General features: G+C 40.0%; 1 protein-coding gene across 1 annotated transcript; it reads right to left on the reverse strand.

Moving 5' to 3' along the window:
- Positions 1 to 141: 141 nt before the first annotated feature.
- Positions 142 to 13,194, reverse strand: LOC133008728 (peroxisomal succinyl-coenzyme A thioesterase-like). The gene is made up of 11 exons (XM_061076004.1): positions 13,142 to 13,194; positions 9,218 to 9,419; positions 8,989 to 9,088; positions 8,716 to 8,906; positions 7,556 to 7,725; positions 5,617 to 5,736; positions 4,596 to 4,678; positions 2,699 to 2,792; positions 1,626 to 1,706; positions 1,030 to 1,171; positions 142 to 947 (listed from the first exon to the last, which is right to left on the reverse strand). The coding sequence occupies exons 2-11, from the start codon at positions 9,411 to 9,413 to the stop codon at positions 811 to 813; spliced, it is 1,314 nt and encodes a 437-aa protein (XP_060931987.1). The 5' UTR covers positions 9,414 to 9,419; positions 13,142 to 13,194; the 3' UTR covers positions 142 to 810.
- Positions 13,195 to 16,071: the final 2,877 nt, after the last annotated feature.

Genomic DNA, 16,071 nt, shown 5'->3' on the forward strand with positions numbered 1-16,071 from the left:
CACAAATTGTACAGCAATGATGACAAAAGTAAGAATAATAAAGCACAGATGTATTGGGGAGATGAGGGTTCTGGCAGGCGAAGAACAAATAGTTAATGCAGGTTTACAGGAATAAGTAAGATGCTGATGAGACTTGCAGTGGTTATTTTATTATTTAATTAATGTAATGAATGTGCAGTATGTCAGTCAGATAACATTTAAAAATGGATGGATGACAGATTCATAAACAGAACTCCACAGCAAATGTATTCTGTAGTTATTTATCAACTAAAAATTGCGACATTTCTTAAATGAAATTATCAGAAAAATCTGAAGCAGGAAAAACATACATTGGTAAATCATAACAATTGGGTGCATCTTTCACACGACATGGCGCTCATGTTATCAATAAGCATACTTTTCCCTTGATTATTTCTGATTGTGCTATGCAAATCAACATGTGATTTGGTTTGAACACATATGAATTAACAATGTGACGATGTGAACATTAAGTAAAGCTTCTGACCTCTAGGTGAATGATATAATGCATCAGGCTGCTGTCTGGCTGATTAGATAACTGCATGATTAAGCAGGTGTATCAGTATTCCTGACAAAGTGCTTGATGAGTGTGTTTTCTAAAGGTTGTTCATCTTTTGTACTAATGACTAAGTCAAGAAGGTTTCATGCCAATCTGAGCCAATCATGTGCTTCACCTGTGAGACATATAAAATTGTCTTTGATTAACAATTAAAGGGGTTTTTACATCCATAACCTAAGACTGAAATAATTTCTCTCACTTAGAAACTCTATTTCTTTTAGTTATCAACTTGCTCACAGGTTGGAAAAAGAGGTTAGAACAGGGTTTCTGCCAGCATACAGATTCTCCCTCAGAAAGAGCAGCATCTTCCTCCAGGCGTCTTCCTGAGCATGAGAGTGTGCCACCTTCTCTCCGCCCCACAAGTATGTTGCTGTAAAGACAAAAGGCAACTCTTAAAACACCAGTTGATATCTTTTATCATCAACAGTTTGTCAGTCTGAAGATGTACCCACACTTATGACGTGAGGCGGCTGACATAAAGTTGCTGGCTCTGGTGTGGGGCGTGAATGGAGGTTCAATAAGGTGACCAGTGTTTGGGTAAGACAGGACAGTCAGCAGGTGGCTGTTCCCTGCTCCCTCCATCATCTCTTTGATCTGGAAGTACAAATCTCATATTTGTAAGATGGTTTTACAGAATCTTTGAATTTAATTGATATATTAGTGATTTCTTTTTTAGAAAATGTATTTTTGAGTTTTGCAACAGTGCATTGTTTGTGTACACCCTAACCCTCCTGCTGAATAGAAAAAAAATTATATATATATATATATATATAGAAAAATAAAAAGGCAATAAAGCATGATTAAATGATCTGATAGATGGTGATGGTGATAAGTCCAAAACATATGGGGCAAGCCTGCAGGTGATTGTCTGACAGTTCCAACAACAAATCTGCTCCAAGGCCAATTAGAGACTGTTAATTATGGAAATTGATTTTGTAAGAGCTTTCTTAACTGAAAGTTGCGAAATACGTTGGATGTTGGTATGTTAAATGTCTACAGTCTTTTAATCTTACATCATTTATTCACACAGGAAATGTAGTAAACTCACGTCCATCGCAGACTCGTAGGCTGGCCAGTTCTGATCATCCTCACCTACAACCAGCAACAGAGGACACTGGAGTCGTCCCACCTGCTCAGAGACCAACAGTAGCAGTTTTGAATATGAGATTTCTTCACTTGACAGCTCCACAGCCGGGAGACGGCGCACATGCAGCCCGGTCACAGCGCCACCAAGTCCGGGGCAGACACAGGGAGCCATACCCAGCTCCACTAAGTCCACTTACAGTCTTAATGTGGCTCTCTTTTACATGTTTGGGCAGCGCTGTCAGTTATTTACTGCTCCTCTGTGTCTCTATCATTCGTGCTGTGCACTGCTCCGACTGCGTCAAACCAAACGGAGACGCTGCATGCCACCTCCTCCAGCTCCAGACTTTTACTAAGTTAGTGTGTTTTTTTTACTCAGACTGAGTTTACACATGTGTGCGATCACACTGTTTGTTTGTGAGTATGTGTGTGTGAGAGAGAGAGAGGAAAAGAGCGAGGGAAGGGGAAGTCTTATGCTTATTGATAAAAGATCATTATGTGATGATCAGTGTTGGTATTGTGGCGACAAACAAATCAACTTTTAAACTGTAGCGAGTCTGAGACGTCAGCTGAGAAAAATCCGTCAATGATCTGAATGTCTATCATTTATCATCTATAGCAACAAGGCTCCATCTGATCAGCCAAATATATGAGCTCGCACATCGTTAAAACAACAATTAAAATATTATCTTAGACGATATATATCGCACACCCCTACTTCCAGGATTATTTTTTTACAGAGATAAAGGAGCCAAATCATAAAATGGCTTTTCACAGGTGGCAAAGAACTGTTCTCCAATAAAATGTTACAAAATATGCTTAAAATACCATTTGACAATTTTTTCCTGTGTTCTTATCATTGAGATATGTTTCGTTTTAACCATTGATTTGGTTGAAACAAATGACTCAATGAGGGAAAGCACATAATGCAAACTTGTGAACTACAACTACAGTTGACTGCAACTGCCAATGAACAATTATTTTGGTTTTATTATTTTTGACATGAAAAACACAATTTCAGACACTGGTGGTACTCACGTCTGCTTTGAATGAGGTGTCGGTGGTAATGGGCAGCAGCAGGTCTCGCAAGATCATCTGGTTCTCCTCATCGACACGAGTCTTCCCAGCGTTTCTGATTGGACCCAAAAGAGAGATTGGTTTTTTAGATGTTTTAAATGAAACAATTGAAAAATATATATTTAATGGTGGGAATTTAATTGTACAAAGAACAGCAGGTCAGACAGGAACCATGCAGAAACTCAAACTTCCGCCACTCACCTGCTGCACCTAATGGAAGCTCAGGAGTTGTGTGGAGAGCCAATACACTTGGAGACATTCTATTGCCAGACGTGACTTTTTAACTGTTTTAAACATAATTCCTCTATCAGCCCTCTTGGCTTTTCTGATCACTCACTGGGTTCTGTTTTTATAAAACTTAAAACCTGGCAGTGCTTATTGACATTTTAATAAGGTTCTGTTGAAGGAACACAACTTGGAGAAAATATCAAGACAGGTAATCCGATTTTTGATAATTGCAAGCTGAAAAAAACATCAGCATCTATCATCTAGCATAGGTCACCTATAGATAGACCACAGTCCGGACCGGACCCAGAAGCAAACCTTTAGTTTGTCCTGTCTGGGCTACCCTAAAAAAACATGGTGACCTCCGTAGATAGGACTCGCTACCGATGTAAAAATTAAGTATTAAATATAAAATTGTGTAAAAAACAATAATTCGTACAATTTAGATAAAACACACTTGTGAAAACATCAAAAGGATTATCATATATTCAATTTCTGCCAATAGATCCTTTACTTTTCCATTCCATCCTGCAGAACTTAGAAGCCTCTGCCGCATACGCACGGCTTCTCTTTGTGGACTACAGCTCAGCTTTTAATACCATTTTACCTCCAAAACCTTTTGATAAGTTTAGGTAAGGTGTTATTCATTCTTTATGTCATTGGATCTTAGAATTTCTACAGTACAACACAGGCAGTCCCCTCAGGGTTGCGTTCAATCACCGCTCCTGTAATCACTGTACACAAACGACTGCATTTCACATTGTGACTCTGTTAAAAGCCTTAAATTTGTTGAAGACACAACAGTGGTAGAGTTAAATTAAAACACTTATTGAATGAGGTCTATGTTAGCAGTGAAACCAAAGCAGACAGACGTTAACACTATATACCTCAGCATTTGTTTATTTATTGCATCATATAATCATCGCAATATTGAATATTGCAAGTTTTCCTAATATCGTGCAGCCTTAATCTTGAATCTTATTAGACAAACTTAGATCTGACCTTCGGGGACTGACTCTTCAGCATATGCAAATGATTTGGTCATCCTTTGTCCAGTCAGCTTGATATCTTCAACCAAAGTCAACGGAGACAAAAGTACAGTATAGCTCTCAGTGTTGGAGGGATACTGGAGGAGAAGCTTAGTATGCCTGGGGTGTTGATTTTTAAGACAGGGGGCTAAAATATTAAGAGACTTTTAGTAGATCGAGCCTATGTTCTTAAATACTGCGAGAATGAGTGTTTTTTTTGATAGTTTGGACTTTGTAAACTGGATTTTTTTATCTCCCCACAGTCTCAAGTGTTTGCTCATTGTGGGAACAGGTTGGTTTCTCTCTAATATTCTAATGCCTCAGCCTTACTTACACGTTTCTTGAGATATTGTGATTTGGTTCAATACAAATAAAATTGGATGAATTGTATTAAATAGAGAAGGACACAAGTGGTAGAGGTCTTCAGTAATCCAGTTATCGGTTTTCCTTTTCCTAACAGTTTGGCTTTTCCTTTGGTAATTTAGGGGGATGAGCTTGGTGCGATGGCCAGTTGCGTGGCTGCCTCAGTAACTTATCAAACTTTTGTTTCCTTTGGCTGGGATCACCAACCCTTTTTAATTCTTGATCTCTTTTTGATTACTTACTCCTTAAAAAAATCCATAATTTGCTCCAAAGATCCATCAACTGGCTGCACATGACTCCCACTGATACACACCGCACAACTGAGCTGGGAGACACACAGACACAATTCATATTATTTGTAAATATTAGTATGTGTTTGCAAATATTTACATAGGATCAGCTAAGAAAGTCTTTTGGGAACAAGTTTCAACAAGAGACAATAAAGACTCTTATCTTGCCATGCTAAAGAAAGAGAAACAAATCAATTTCTGCCTCACAGGGAACTGGGGAACACTCAGAGACACTGAGCTGCGAAGCTAGTCCCTTTGGGTCAGTTTATTTGTGTTTGTTCATGTGTGTGTTTTGGTTTTAACAAAAGAAAACCTGAATAGTTTGTCTCTGGCTGCTGTGACGAGCCCCCTGTGGCATGGTCAACTGCCACACCCAGTCTTCCAGATCTGTTCCAATATTTAATGGGACAAGTTAACACATACTAGCTATTAATGTTCAGCATGGCTCAACCAAAAGTCCAAGGACATTTGTATCTACACTATTACGCTAACACCGAAAATCCAGTCTTTTACCATTATCCCAATGGGAAATGTTCGCTGGTCATACATGTTAAGAGTGTTATAATGAGGCAAGTACATTGCTGCACTAACACACGACAGTTTCACAATGACCCAAAGTATTTTTACAACATAGTTTCATTTATCTTGCCTTAGTTTGACAGTGATCTGAATGTTCTCATAATAACATTAACATCTCTAAGTGATTTGCATCGTTGCTTCATTGTCAAGCGATGTGTAGAACTCTTTGCTCTCTCCCTTTCTCTCTCTCTCTCTCTCTCTCACAAAACAAATTGACCTCTGTCATAGTCAGGGATATTCTGAGGCTGCTGACGGTCAACTGTGAAACATATATTTTACCAGTTTTTAACCATCCTCCATCCTAGCATGCCAGCAGGCAGACCTCGGCAAAACACTTGACCGGTCTTCTGTCAAAGATAAAATCTACTTCTGTGGCGAACAATGCTTGTCTTACCTTAAAAACATCAGAATAAACAGCCATTTTGAAGGTGATAGCGCAGCCTAAGGAAAGTCCCACCATGGCGATCCTGCTGCCAAGGACCTGAGGATGCTGCTGCAGGACATTGTAGGCCGACTGCAGCAGTAAAGCACAGTTGTAAAATTAGCATGGTTTCTTATAAATCACATATTCATATCACAGAATTTATGACGGTTGAACAAATTAAAATCAAAAATATTAACTGCTGATGAAGCCAGGCAGTAAACATAGTTAACAGTCTTTATGCACTGACATTAAGCAATCACTCAGATTTTAATGATCAGAATAAAAGCAATAGAGGCTGGAGCACCATGTGTCATTTTGACCTTTTCAGTACAATCATAATGAAAGGAAAGGTGGGACCCTAAGTTAACAGGGCCCTAATATGGGAGGAATGTAGGATTGAAAATTGGACAACGCATAAGAGTAATTCTTATGTCAGAAAATAATGTAACTTACCTGCATAAAATGATTAAATCTGTGTGCATTTGAGCAAACATTCACATGCATAGCAAATTAGCATGTTGATGAGTCCGATCTTATTGTTCAATATCATTTATTTTCTGAATGCTGTTAAAGGGGACCTATTATGCTTTTTCAGTCATTCTCTGTCCTTTAGTGGATTATGCTTTTTGTGAATGTATACAGAGTGCATGGTTCACTGCCGCGAGTGTCTTTGCTGCTGCAGCAATTAACAGAATAAAGAAACTAATGCGTACATTGAACATTGGAGCCTGTAAACCTTTTCAAGTAGTACCCCCAAAAAAGTTATCAGAATCTGAACTGCTTTCCCTTCCTGAGCTGGTTTGCCAGAACTTCCTTGAGGCCAACCTAACGTCCTTCTCCATTGCCTCCCTGAACTCCTCCCACTCATCCCCACACCCAAGCCGCTGCTTCTGTGGTCTTGGCTGATACAGGAGGGCCTTCACCACTGGTGTCCACTAGCAGGTTATTGGGTAGCCACCTTGACCACACCAATGATCTGGATGGAGGGCCTGAGCATGCCCACTATGATACCTCCTTTGGGATGCATACAAAAGTCTTCGGAGGTGGGATTTGAAGATCTGACTGACGGTGGCCTTTGTCAGATGTTGTTGATGCACCCAAACAACACGTTTAAAGGGATCAAAAATGATAATTTACTGTTTATATACTTACCCCTATGCCGGTGGAGGGGTGGGTGAAGTGTTTGAAAGGACATCAACGGACATTTAGGTTTAAAACACAGTGTAAGGGGAAGAAAAGTCCGTAATATCTTCAGTTGTATTGGATTCGGCTGTTTACCCCTGAAACTCCAGCAGAGTTTTGTTGATTCAAACACTTCACCCACCCCCCTGTCTGCATAGGGGTGAGTAAATAATGAGTGAATTGTCATTTTTGGGTGAACTATTTCTTTAAGTTGTCCAGGTCTGTCCCGCAGCCTTCCCTGTCATCTGATCCAACTCACCACCAGTTGGTGATTTCTTAATTGCTTTGCTCCTCTCTTCACCCGAGTGTCCCGAACACACAGCCTCAGATCTGATGATACGACCACAAATTCGATCACAGAAAAATGGCCTAAGGTGTTCTAATCACCTTAGGAGACTAGCAAAGAAGTCCAAGGACGTAGAAGAAGACATGTTCAACTCGGTCCTGAAGACACACTGCCTCGCCCCCACATACTGCTACAGAGCGCAAGTCACAGGTTTATTCAATTTGTATTAATACTGAAGATATCATGTGTCCAACTCGCACCAAATTCGACACTGCTCTTCCCTGGGCCATTAACAATACACACACCATGTGTGAAGCTGATGAGATGAATGATTCGCAAGATATGTGTTCCACATAAAGAGACGGACAGAGAGAATGACAGAGACATTTGTGCAATTAGTGGGTAAATGGTATTGTTGGACACGCAGACAATCAGGTTTACCTCAAAGTACTTGTTGTCCACGAAATTCCCAGTTTCAATGGAGACTTTATTTGTCAGGTAGTCAAGAGCAAGGGAGGCAAAGCCATGGCAGGCAAACAGCGCTGAGCGGTACTCCACCAACTTCCCTCCACCCCCCCACAGGTCCAAGATACCAGGGAAAGGTCCAGGTCCTTCAGATGATTCAAAACACCCAAAAAGAGTCAATATACATTAAAATTACTTTATAGATTTCTGAGGTTCGTACTTCTCTGGCCTTTATTAGATGTATGTATTTTGAGGGCTTTTGGCTGAACCTTGATGCTCCCCATAAGGCATTGGACAAACATTTGGTTTGTCTGCATCTTTCAGTATGAATGGTTAAACATTGTCAGTTCTGCCATCTGTCACAACTAAAAATTTAAAAATAATAGACATTAACAGACATATTTATGGATGCAAAATATTGTCTACAAAATCAGAGATGATATAATTGATGTTAATATCAGACACATCTACACCCACCACACATCACAACACCTTATTTCAGCAGGCGCGCACAATGTAATATGGATGTTAGGCAGTGGATACAACCATAAAAGGGCTTTTGGTATTTATTGAGGGTATGCTTTAATGGTAGGAGTGCTTTAATGTCCGGACCCCATTTAGTGGACATCCTTCGGAGTTCAGAGTCTGAAAACAGTGAAGGTCTGTTCTTTTTTGCAATGGGGTCCGCCATGAAAAAAATTCTGTTTAACCTGACAATAAACCCTAACTTGAACCTGTCTCAACCATGCATCCGGATAACAGCAGGTCCGTAATGCTCATCCCTAGGTCTCTTCCTCTTCTCCTTCAATACAGGTACCCTTATGCTGAAGACATCCTCTGGTACTCAGGTGGAGGCAAACATCCTAGTAAAACTGAACTCACATTACTTAAGGGGAAAGTAGGACCTGTCTATTGCCATTGACAGCTGTGGTGGTGTCAAATCAGACAGTGCACGATTGAGTCGTAACCCTGGATGATGAACTGTAATTCTCCTCAATCACCACTGCAGCTGCCAGCTCCTTTAGCTGAATCTCCTCTTCTCCTTTCCTTACACTGGTTCCCTACTGCAGCAAGTGATGCTAGTCTTAGCTACATAGACACCTCCCTCACACCACCAGACTCTAATCTTATCTTACCTCGGGGCAGAAAAAGAGTTGCAGATAGTCCATCCTCTGTGATTGGGATCCTGAGGATGCCAGGCGCCATGTGCCAGCGCTCCACCAACACAGACGCCAGCGACACTAGATCCACAAACCCCTCAGTCTGGTGACCCTGGTACACTGAGATTGTGACTTCCATGGGAGTCTGGACGTTGAACTTCCTCATCCTGAAAGATGATGGGAGAGTGTTTGATACCAGTAACTGATTGTGATTGGCATTATGTAAGTAGTTCTGGCCTGGTTGCGTACCTGAGTCCAGGTTTGCTGCCTGGAACTGGTATGAGGCTCCACAATAGACCCATTGGTTCAACCCCCGAATATGTCCCACCCAGACTGAGATCCTTTGAAACTGGAAGTAAAGAGGGTGAAAAAACAATGTTTATTCTCTATTTGCAATTCTAGCATTTTATTAAATGTTTCATCAGACACTTGAGAATAATTTTCTTAATTGTCTATGTCTATGTCTTGAAGCATGTACCGTTCACAGTCCCAGTGGCATCAGCAGTGTAGTGACCAAACGCCTCCCATTTGAATTTATCTTCACACTGGTGGAAGGCGTGGACAGTCAGCTGGAAACCAGGTGGGGCATTCTGGATGAGGACAATGAACTTCTCATCCATTTGTCCTCTGGACGGCTGGACCGACAGACTCACGCAACATTGTTTCCTGTCCATCGTGAACTGGTACAATGCACAAGTACAGTTAAAATAATTATTTGTACTTTTCGTTAATTAATCATTTCATTTTTAAAATCTAAATGCCAAAACGGCATCAGAATGCCTTTAATTTATGAGTAACTAGTGCCTCAGCAACCCCCCTCCCCTTCAATCCCCACTACAATGGACTATTCCTTGATTCAGGGCGTAAACACAAACTGACAAGCAGTATTGAGCCAGTTCACACTTAAAAAGAACAAGTTCAAAGTTCAGTTCATACAGATAATAATGAACTAACGAAAGTCATGAAATAAAAGAAAAAAGAAATTAAGACAAAATATAAGACAGAGGCCCATCATCAACATCAATCAGATATCCTGCTGAAAAGAAAACCAAGGTTATAGACACTATGGTACATTCTTATTTTACAGAGATCATATTCTTTATGCAAATAAGTGAGTGCATTTGTTAAACTATTGACACGTTTTGTTGGGTGGGAAAGAAGTCACAAGTAGGACTTCCTTAGATAAATAAGGGTTAAAAAAGGTGGCGAACAACGGATGCAGAGGCCCCCACGCCGGTCATCCCCTTGGGCCCCCAAATTGCTAAATCCGCCCCTGGCTGTGTGCTGTGGGTCAGTAGAGTCATATAAACGGATTGTAATGTGGCCAAGAAGCAGTGGTGTATAAAGTACTTGAAAGACATACTTGAGTAAAAGTACAGATATCTTACTTGAAAGTGACTCCGGTAAAAATAAAAGTCACCCGTCAGAAAATGACTTGAGTAAAAGTCTCAGAGTTGCTCATATTAACTGTACTTAAGTATCAAAAGTATCTGGTTTTGAAATGTACTTAAGTATCAAAAGTAAAAGTACAAGTACCAAAATTAAAAATGCTAAGGGATTTTTATAGTAGCCTAGGCCTATACAGACAGAAAACAACCCAAAATTGTTCAATTCAAGATTTATTTCAACTGACTGAAAAATTATAACAACACGATATATATAATGTATAATTTTACAAATTTTGAACCCGAGATGCTGAGGTTAAAATAGTATTGGACAAGGCATCTGAACTTCTAGAGACAACAAAGAATCAACACAACAGAATAAACAAGTGCCTCTTGATTCTACCTAAGAACACTAATAGACCTGCCACTAATAGACCAAATTAACCTTTTGTGTCTGCTGTATTTTGTAACTGCCTGGATGTTTACCTGCCTGTATACCTGCCCGCCAGCTTGTCCACGCATCTACAAGTAAGCCTGTTTATTTATCATTAGACTATCTTCACTGGATGGGCCTGCGTTTGTGTTTGCATTTGTTTCCAGCAGGGTGACAATACACCTGTAGGGTATCTTGCCTGTAGGGACAGCAAAGTGAAGACACAACCCTGCTTGAAGTTGTACACATTAGTCAGTTTGTACAATACATATACAAAGACTCAACAGCTTCTAAGTTGTGTTGAGTCAGCACAAAGGGCGACTAAGGATTGGAATTGGCAATATATAGATATATAATATCTTTGCAAAAATTATATTGGCATTATAGGGAGTGGAAAACTGGGCCTGATTACCCAGGGTTCCATTTGGTGAGGGCCATTAAAAAACCTGAATTGCGTGCGTGAATATGCAGTAGTCGATGACAGAGTGTTTGTTTTTGGTTGTGTTGGCTGAAAGTTGTTTTTGCGCTGGCTTATATAATTGGTTGTGTTGTTTGTTTTGCCATCTCGACTTGTTTTAAATCTGTTTGTTTTGTTTACGTGGACGTGTAAGACTAAGTAGACACGGCCATCCAATGATAGTCTATTTGCCAACAGTTTTTTTTTTTTAAACCAACTACTTCCAATATTTTCTTTAAGAAAAGTTAACCACTTGCTGCTTCGAGCTATGTATTTATGTGCAGATGGCAGGGGCGTCGTTAGGCCTGTTTTAGGGGGGCTGAAGCCCCCCTAAAATGTTGTTCAGCCCCCCCAAATAATTATTGGGATTTAAAAAAAAAATAATAATAATAATTTTTTTTTAAAAATAAACTATTGTTTTACACATGGACAAGTTATTTATAACTCTAACATGCTACATATGTGAGTGCGTTTCTGGTTTGTATGTTTTCTCCACCTTCAAATTACAATCCAATAGCCTCTCATCATACTTAACAATAAAAGACCGGGCACTAGGACCTTGGGGAGTCTGTATCGCTGCTGCGCTGGCTTTCTCACTCTGTCAAGTAACGTCTCTCATCAAGGCAGCAGGATTACAGCCAAGGAGTTTAGCTCATAGTAAATGATGCACGGAGTGAAATTGTAAGTACAGGTGGTTACAGAATGTGGCTATCTGTAGTTTCTAACGTTTGTTACCTGCTTGAATTTAGGTTTACTTGAGGCAAATGAAAGGGAATATTGTAATGAGCTATGTTAACACTAAGCTAGCTAGCTAGCTATTTTGTTAGAAAATTTCTCCAGTGAGCAAGAGTGTGAACGAGCAAATTTGAAATGTAAGAAATAACTATCGACAGCTCTCTATTCTTTGCATCAATATCTATCTCTAGTATTTTAAAACAATAATATCAGTGCCTATAGAATGTTGATGTTTATAATCAGTTAATGCTAGTCAAAACTAGTATATCCGTCTTTCCTTAACAAGCAGGAAAATTATTTCTCTCTATCTCAGAAAAATTCATATTTGTGTTGTCAAATTTCACAATGACCCTGAAATTCTGTCTCTTCTGTTATCTTATACTGAATGAATGCAAGCAAAGATACAGAGAAAAATCACACTCTTTCTGATTGAACCAATCTATGAACTGTCTGAAACAATGGATATCCGCAGCCCCAAATGAGCTGAAAAAAATTGGCGCGCGCTGCGCGCGCAAACATTCAACATCCTTAGGGGCTAAGCCCCCCCTTTCTTTCAATCCTAGAAACGCCCCTGGCAGATGGTGACACAAAGCAGGAAAGGGAAAACGAATGTGAATCGAAAATGGAATACCTTCAAAAAATCATGTAAAGTCACCTAATAAAAGCCCTCAAAAAGCCAATTAATTTGCCTGAATAATAATCCTTACAATTTCAATAGGGCCTCACGTCTGTGTCAGTGCCTGTCAGTGCTCGGGCCCTAATAATAAAGACTGAACCGAGCTCCTGCAGGAGCGAGAGAGCGAGAGAGATGTGCGCCGTGTGTAAAGCTGCACGTTGCGCCAACCCCCGCTGTTCAAGTAACGAGCCAGTTTTGAGAATGTAAGAAGTAGAAAGTACAGATATCTGTGCTCAAATGTAGCGAGTAAAAGTAGAAAGTCGTCAGGAAAATAAATACTCAAGTAAAGTACAGATATGTCAAAAATCTACTTAAGTACAGTAACGAAGTATTTCTACTTTGTCACTACTGCCAAGCAGCGTATAGGCTTCATGTAGAACGTCTGAATAACTGCACACATCTGAGTGTTTGAGCTCAAAGTCCTCAAAATGAGTCACATGCATAAACTACAACTGTGTCAACACACTGTCGAGCTGTTCTACTGTAACACACTGATCCCCACTTCCTTCAGCGGCAGGTCGTACAAAGACCAGTACTTTCAGAAGCTATGCTTGTACTGTGTGTGGCTCCTCTGTGATTCGCTCTCCCGTGGTCAGACCAGCCGACCCGACATTAATGCTAAATAAGCTGGAGCAGCGCAGAGGAAGCTCAGCGACCTTATTCTGAGCTTCTTCTTAGTTCCCCATGAGAAGACGACAGTTGCATTGGAGTCTTACCTGAACCTCAGCGATCCTCAAACTGTGCAGGACTAGGGGACGGTAGCGTGATGTAACACGCACAACAACATCCGGTTTTCAAAATAAGGTGTAATATCGACAATAACTTTATAATAATAATTGTTTGTACAGCGCTTGTCATAACAAGGTTACAAAATTCTTCATAACATACATGGGAACGAAGGAATTAATATAAAAGGTATCCAATTCAATTCAATGTACAGAGAAACCCAACAGTTCCCACAATGAGCAGCAAAAAAACTCCCTCATTCACTGAGAGAAACTTCTCACAGAACCAGACTCAGTGGGTTCGTCACCCCGGTTGAGCAGTCTCTAGTCTGAGTGAATGATTCAGCAGAGGTTAATGGAACCTTTGAAACAGTTTTTGTAGGTTTATTGATAGAAACACATGCACACACACAAACACATATACACACACACAGATAATACGTTCAACCTACATAGCAATATTACTCAGAGTGTGTGACTATCCATCTCATACTCAAAATATATGATTAAAACCAGTATGCATACTTGCCGTTCACAGTCCCAGTGGCATCAGCAGTGTAGTGACCACACGCCTCCGATTTGATTCTATCTTCACACTGGTGGAAGGCATGGACAGTCAGCTTGAAACCAGGTGGGGCATTCTGGATGAGGACAATGAACTTCATCCATTTGTCCTCTGGACGGTTGGACCGACAGACTCACGCAACATTGTTTCCTGTCCATCGTGAGACTGAGCAGACTGATAAAATAATCAGAGATAAATACATCGAACCATGAGTATAACTATAGTATAACTAAATATATCTGACTGAACACATGAACAGATGAACAACAATAATAGGACAATATTTAAAGAAAGAAAATACAGTTCACCAAAGTCAGATCAAGTCAACTTTTATTGACATGGCTCATTATAAAAAAACAAGTTGATCAAAGTGCACTCAAACTGTTGACCGTAAAACTATAAACATGATAAGAATAGAGTAATTTCGGCACATTAAACGATAAGGCCAATATGGCGCGTTCTCACTAAAATTAAGTCCAGTGAGAAGAGACGGGTCATCTGCAGTGGTGTATAAAGTACTTGAAAGCCATACTTGAGTAAAAGTACAGATATCTTACTTGAAAGTGACTCCGGTAAAAGTAAAAGTCACCCATCAGAATATGACTTGAGTAAAAGTCTTAAAGTCGCTCGTATTAAATGTACTTAAGTATCAAAAGTGTCTGGTGTTGAAATGAACTTAAGTATCAAAAGTAAAAGTACAAGTACCAAAATTAAAAATGCTAAGTGCTTTTTATAGTAGGCCTATACAGACACAAAACATCCCAAAATTGTTCTCTTCAGGATTTATTTCAACTGACTGAAAAATTATAACAACAATATATATATAATGTATAATTTTACAAATTTTGAACCCGAGATGCTGAGGTTCAAATAGTGTTGGACAAGTGCATCTGAACTTCTAGAGACAACAAAGAATCAACACAACAGAATAAACAAGTACCTCTTCATTCTACCTAAGAACACTAATAGAACAAAGTATAACCACTAAAAAAGTCTGTAAATATCAGTAAACATGGACCTTTGATAAGTAGCAGGAGTGTTACACAATGCCCCTTATAATAACTCAGCAAAGAGAAACTAGGCACACAAAATAAGATAGTTTCTCTTTTGTTAACAGCCTGGACAGTGCTAGTACAGAGAAGAAAAAATCACTGGACACAGTCGGGTTTTGCTGCCAAATTTCAGACTGAACAAGGAAATAAATAATTGAAGACCAATGTTTTTTTGAAGGCTAAATAACATCTACAAAATACATCCAATTGACTATCTTAAGGTGCAAATTTGGTTACAGTATTTTGGTGACTTTATTTTGAAGTTTATAAATTATCAGTGTCTTGCTTGATGGCACTTCAAAACTAACCAGGATTGCTCAACCCTGGAAAGTACCAACTATAAAATACAATTTCTAAAATGTCTTGGACTGCAGGGCAGCACTGAGCGGGCCCGAGCAAATGCATTTTGAAGCATTGCATGCGTTTTGCCTTTTGCCTAAAAAAAAAAAAAATAACCAGCCCCACTTCTCCCTGGCCATGTGTTCTCTGTCATCTCCCCAGACCTGCCCTTCTCTATGTCTCCACCTGATGTCCCCGCACTTTTCTTTATTTGTAATTTTTCTTTTCAAAATTCCACTTGTTCTGCAGCTTCCATCCTCGCCCACACACCTGATCCCACCTCCCTCATCACCCAAACCAGTCTTTACAGCTGCCTTTGTCAGCAGCTCCTCGTCGGTTTATGAACCTTTTGTGTCTATTAGCTGTATTTTGTAACTGCCTGGATGTTTACCTGCCTGTATACCTGCCCGCCAGCTTGTCCACACATCAACATGTAAGCCTGTTTATTTATCATTGAACTATCTTCACTGGATGGGCCTGTGTTTGTGTTTGCATTTGTTTCCAGCAGGGTGACAATACACCTGTAGGGTATCTTGCCTGTAGGGACGGCAAAGTGAAGACACAACCCTGCTTGAAGTTGTACACATTAGCCAGTTTGTACAATACATATATAAAGACTCAACAGCTTCTAAGTTGTGTTGAGTCACCACAAAGGGCGACTAAGGATTGGAATTGGCAATATATAGATATATAATATCTTTGGAAAATTTATATTGGCATTACAGTGAGTAAAAAACTGGGTGCCTGAATATGCAGTAGTCCACAACACAGTGTTTGTCTCCTGCTCGTCATTAGAGATCTGACCGTCATGTTTACGAATATTTGTGATCAGGGTAGAGGCTGTGAACTGCCTAATCTGTTGAGCAAGAGTTTTGCATACCTTATCTGAGTGTTCATACACATTAGAGCGAGATTGAAGCAGTAGTTGCAGAGGCCCCCACGCCGGTCACCCCTTGGGCCCCCAA

This window comes from Limanda limanda, chromosome 8 (assembly GCF_963576545.1).
Source record: "Limanda limanda chromosome 8, fLimLim1.1, whole genome shotgun sequence".
NCBI classification, from domain to species: domain Eukaryota; kingdom Metazoa; phylum Chordata; class Actinopteri; order Pleuronectiformes; family Pleuronectidae; genus Limanda; species Limanda limanda.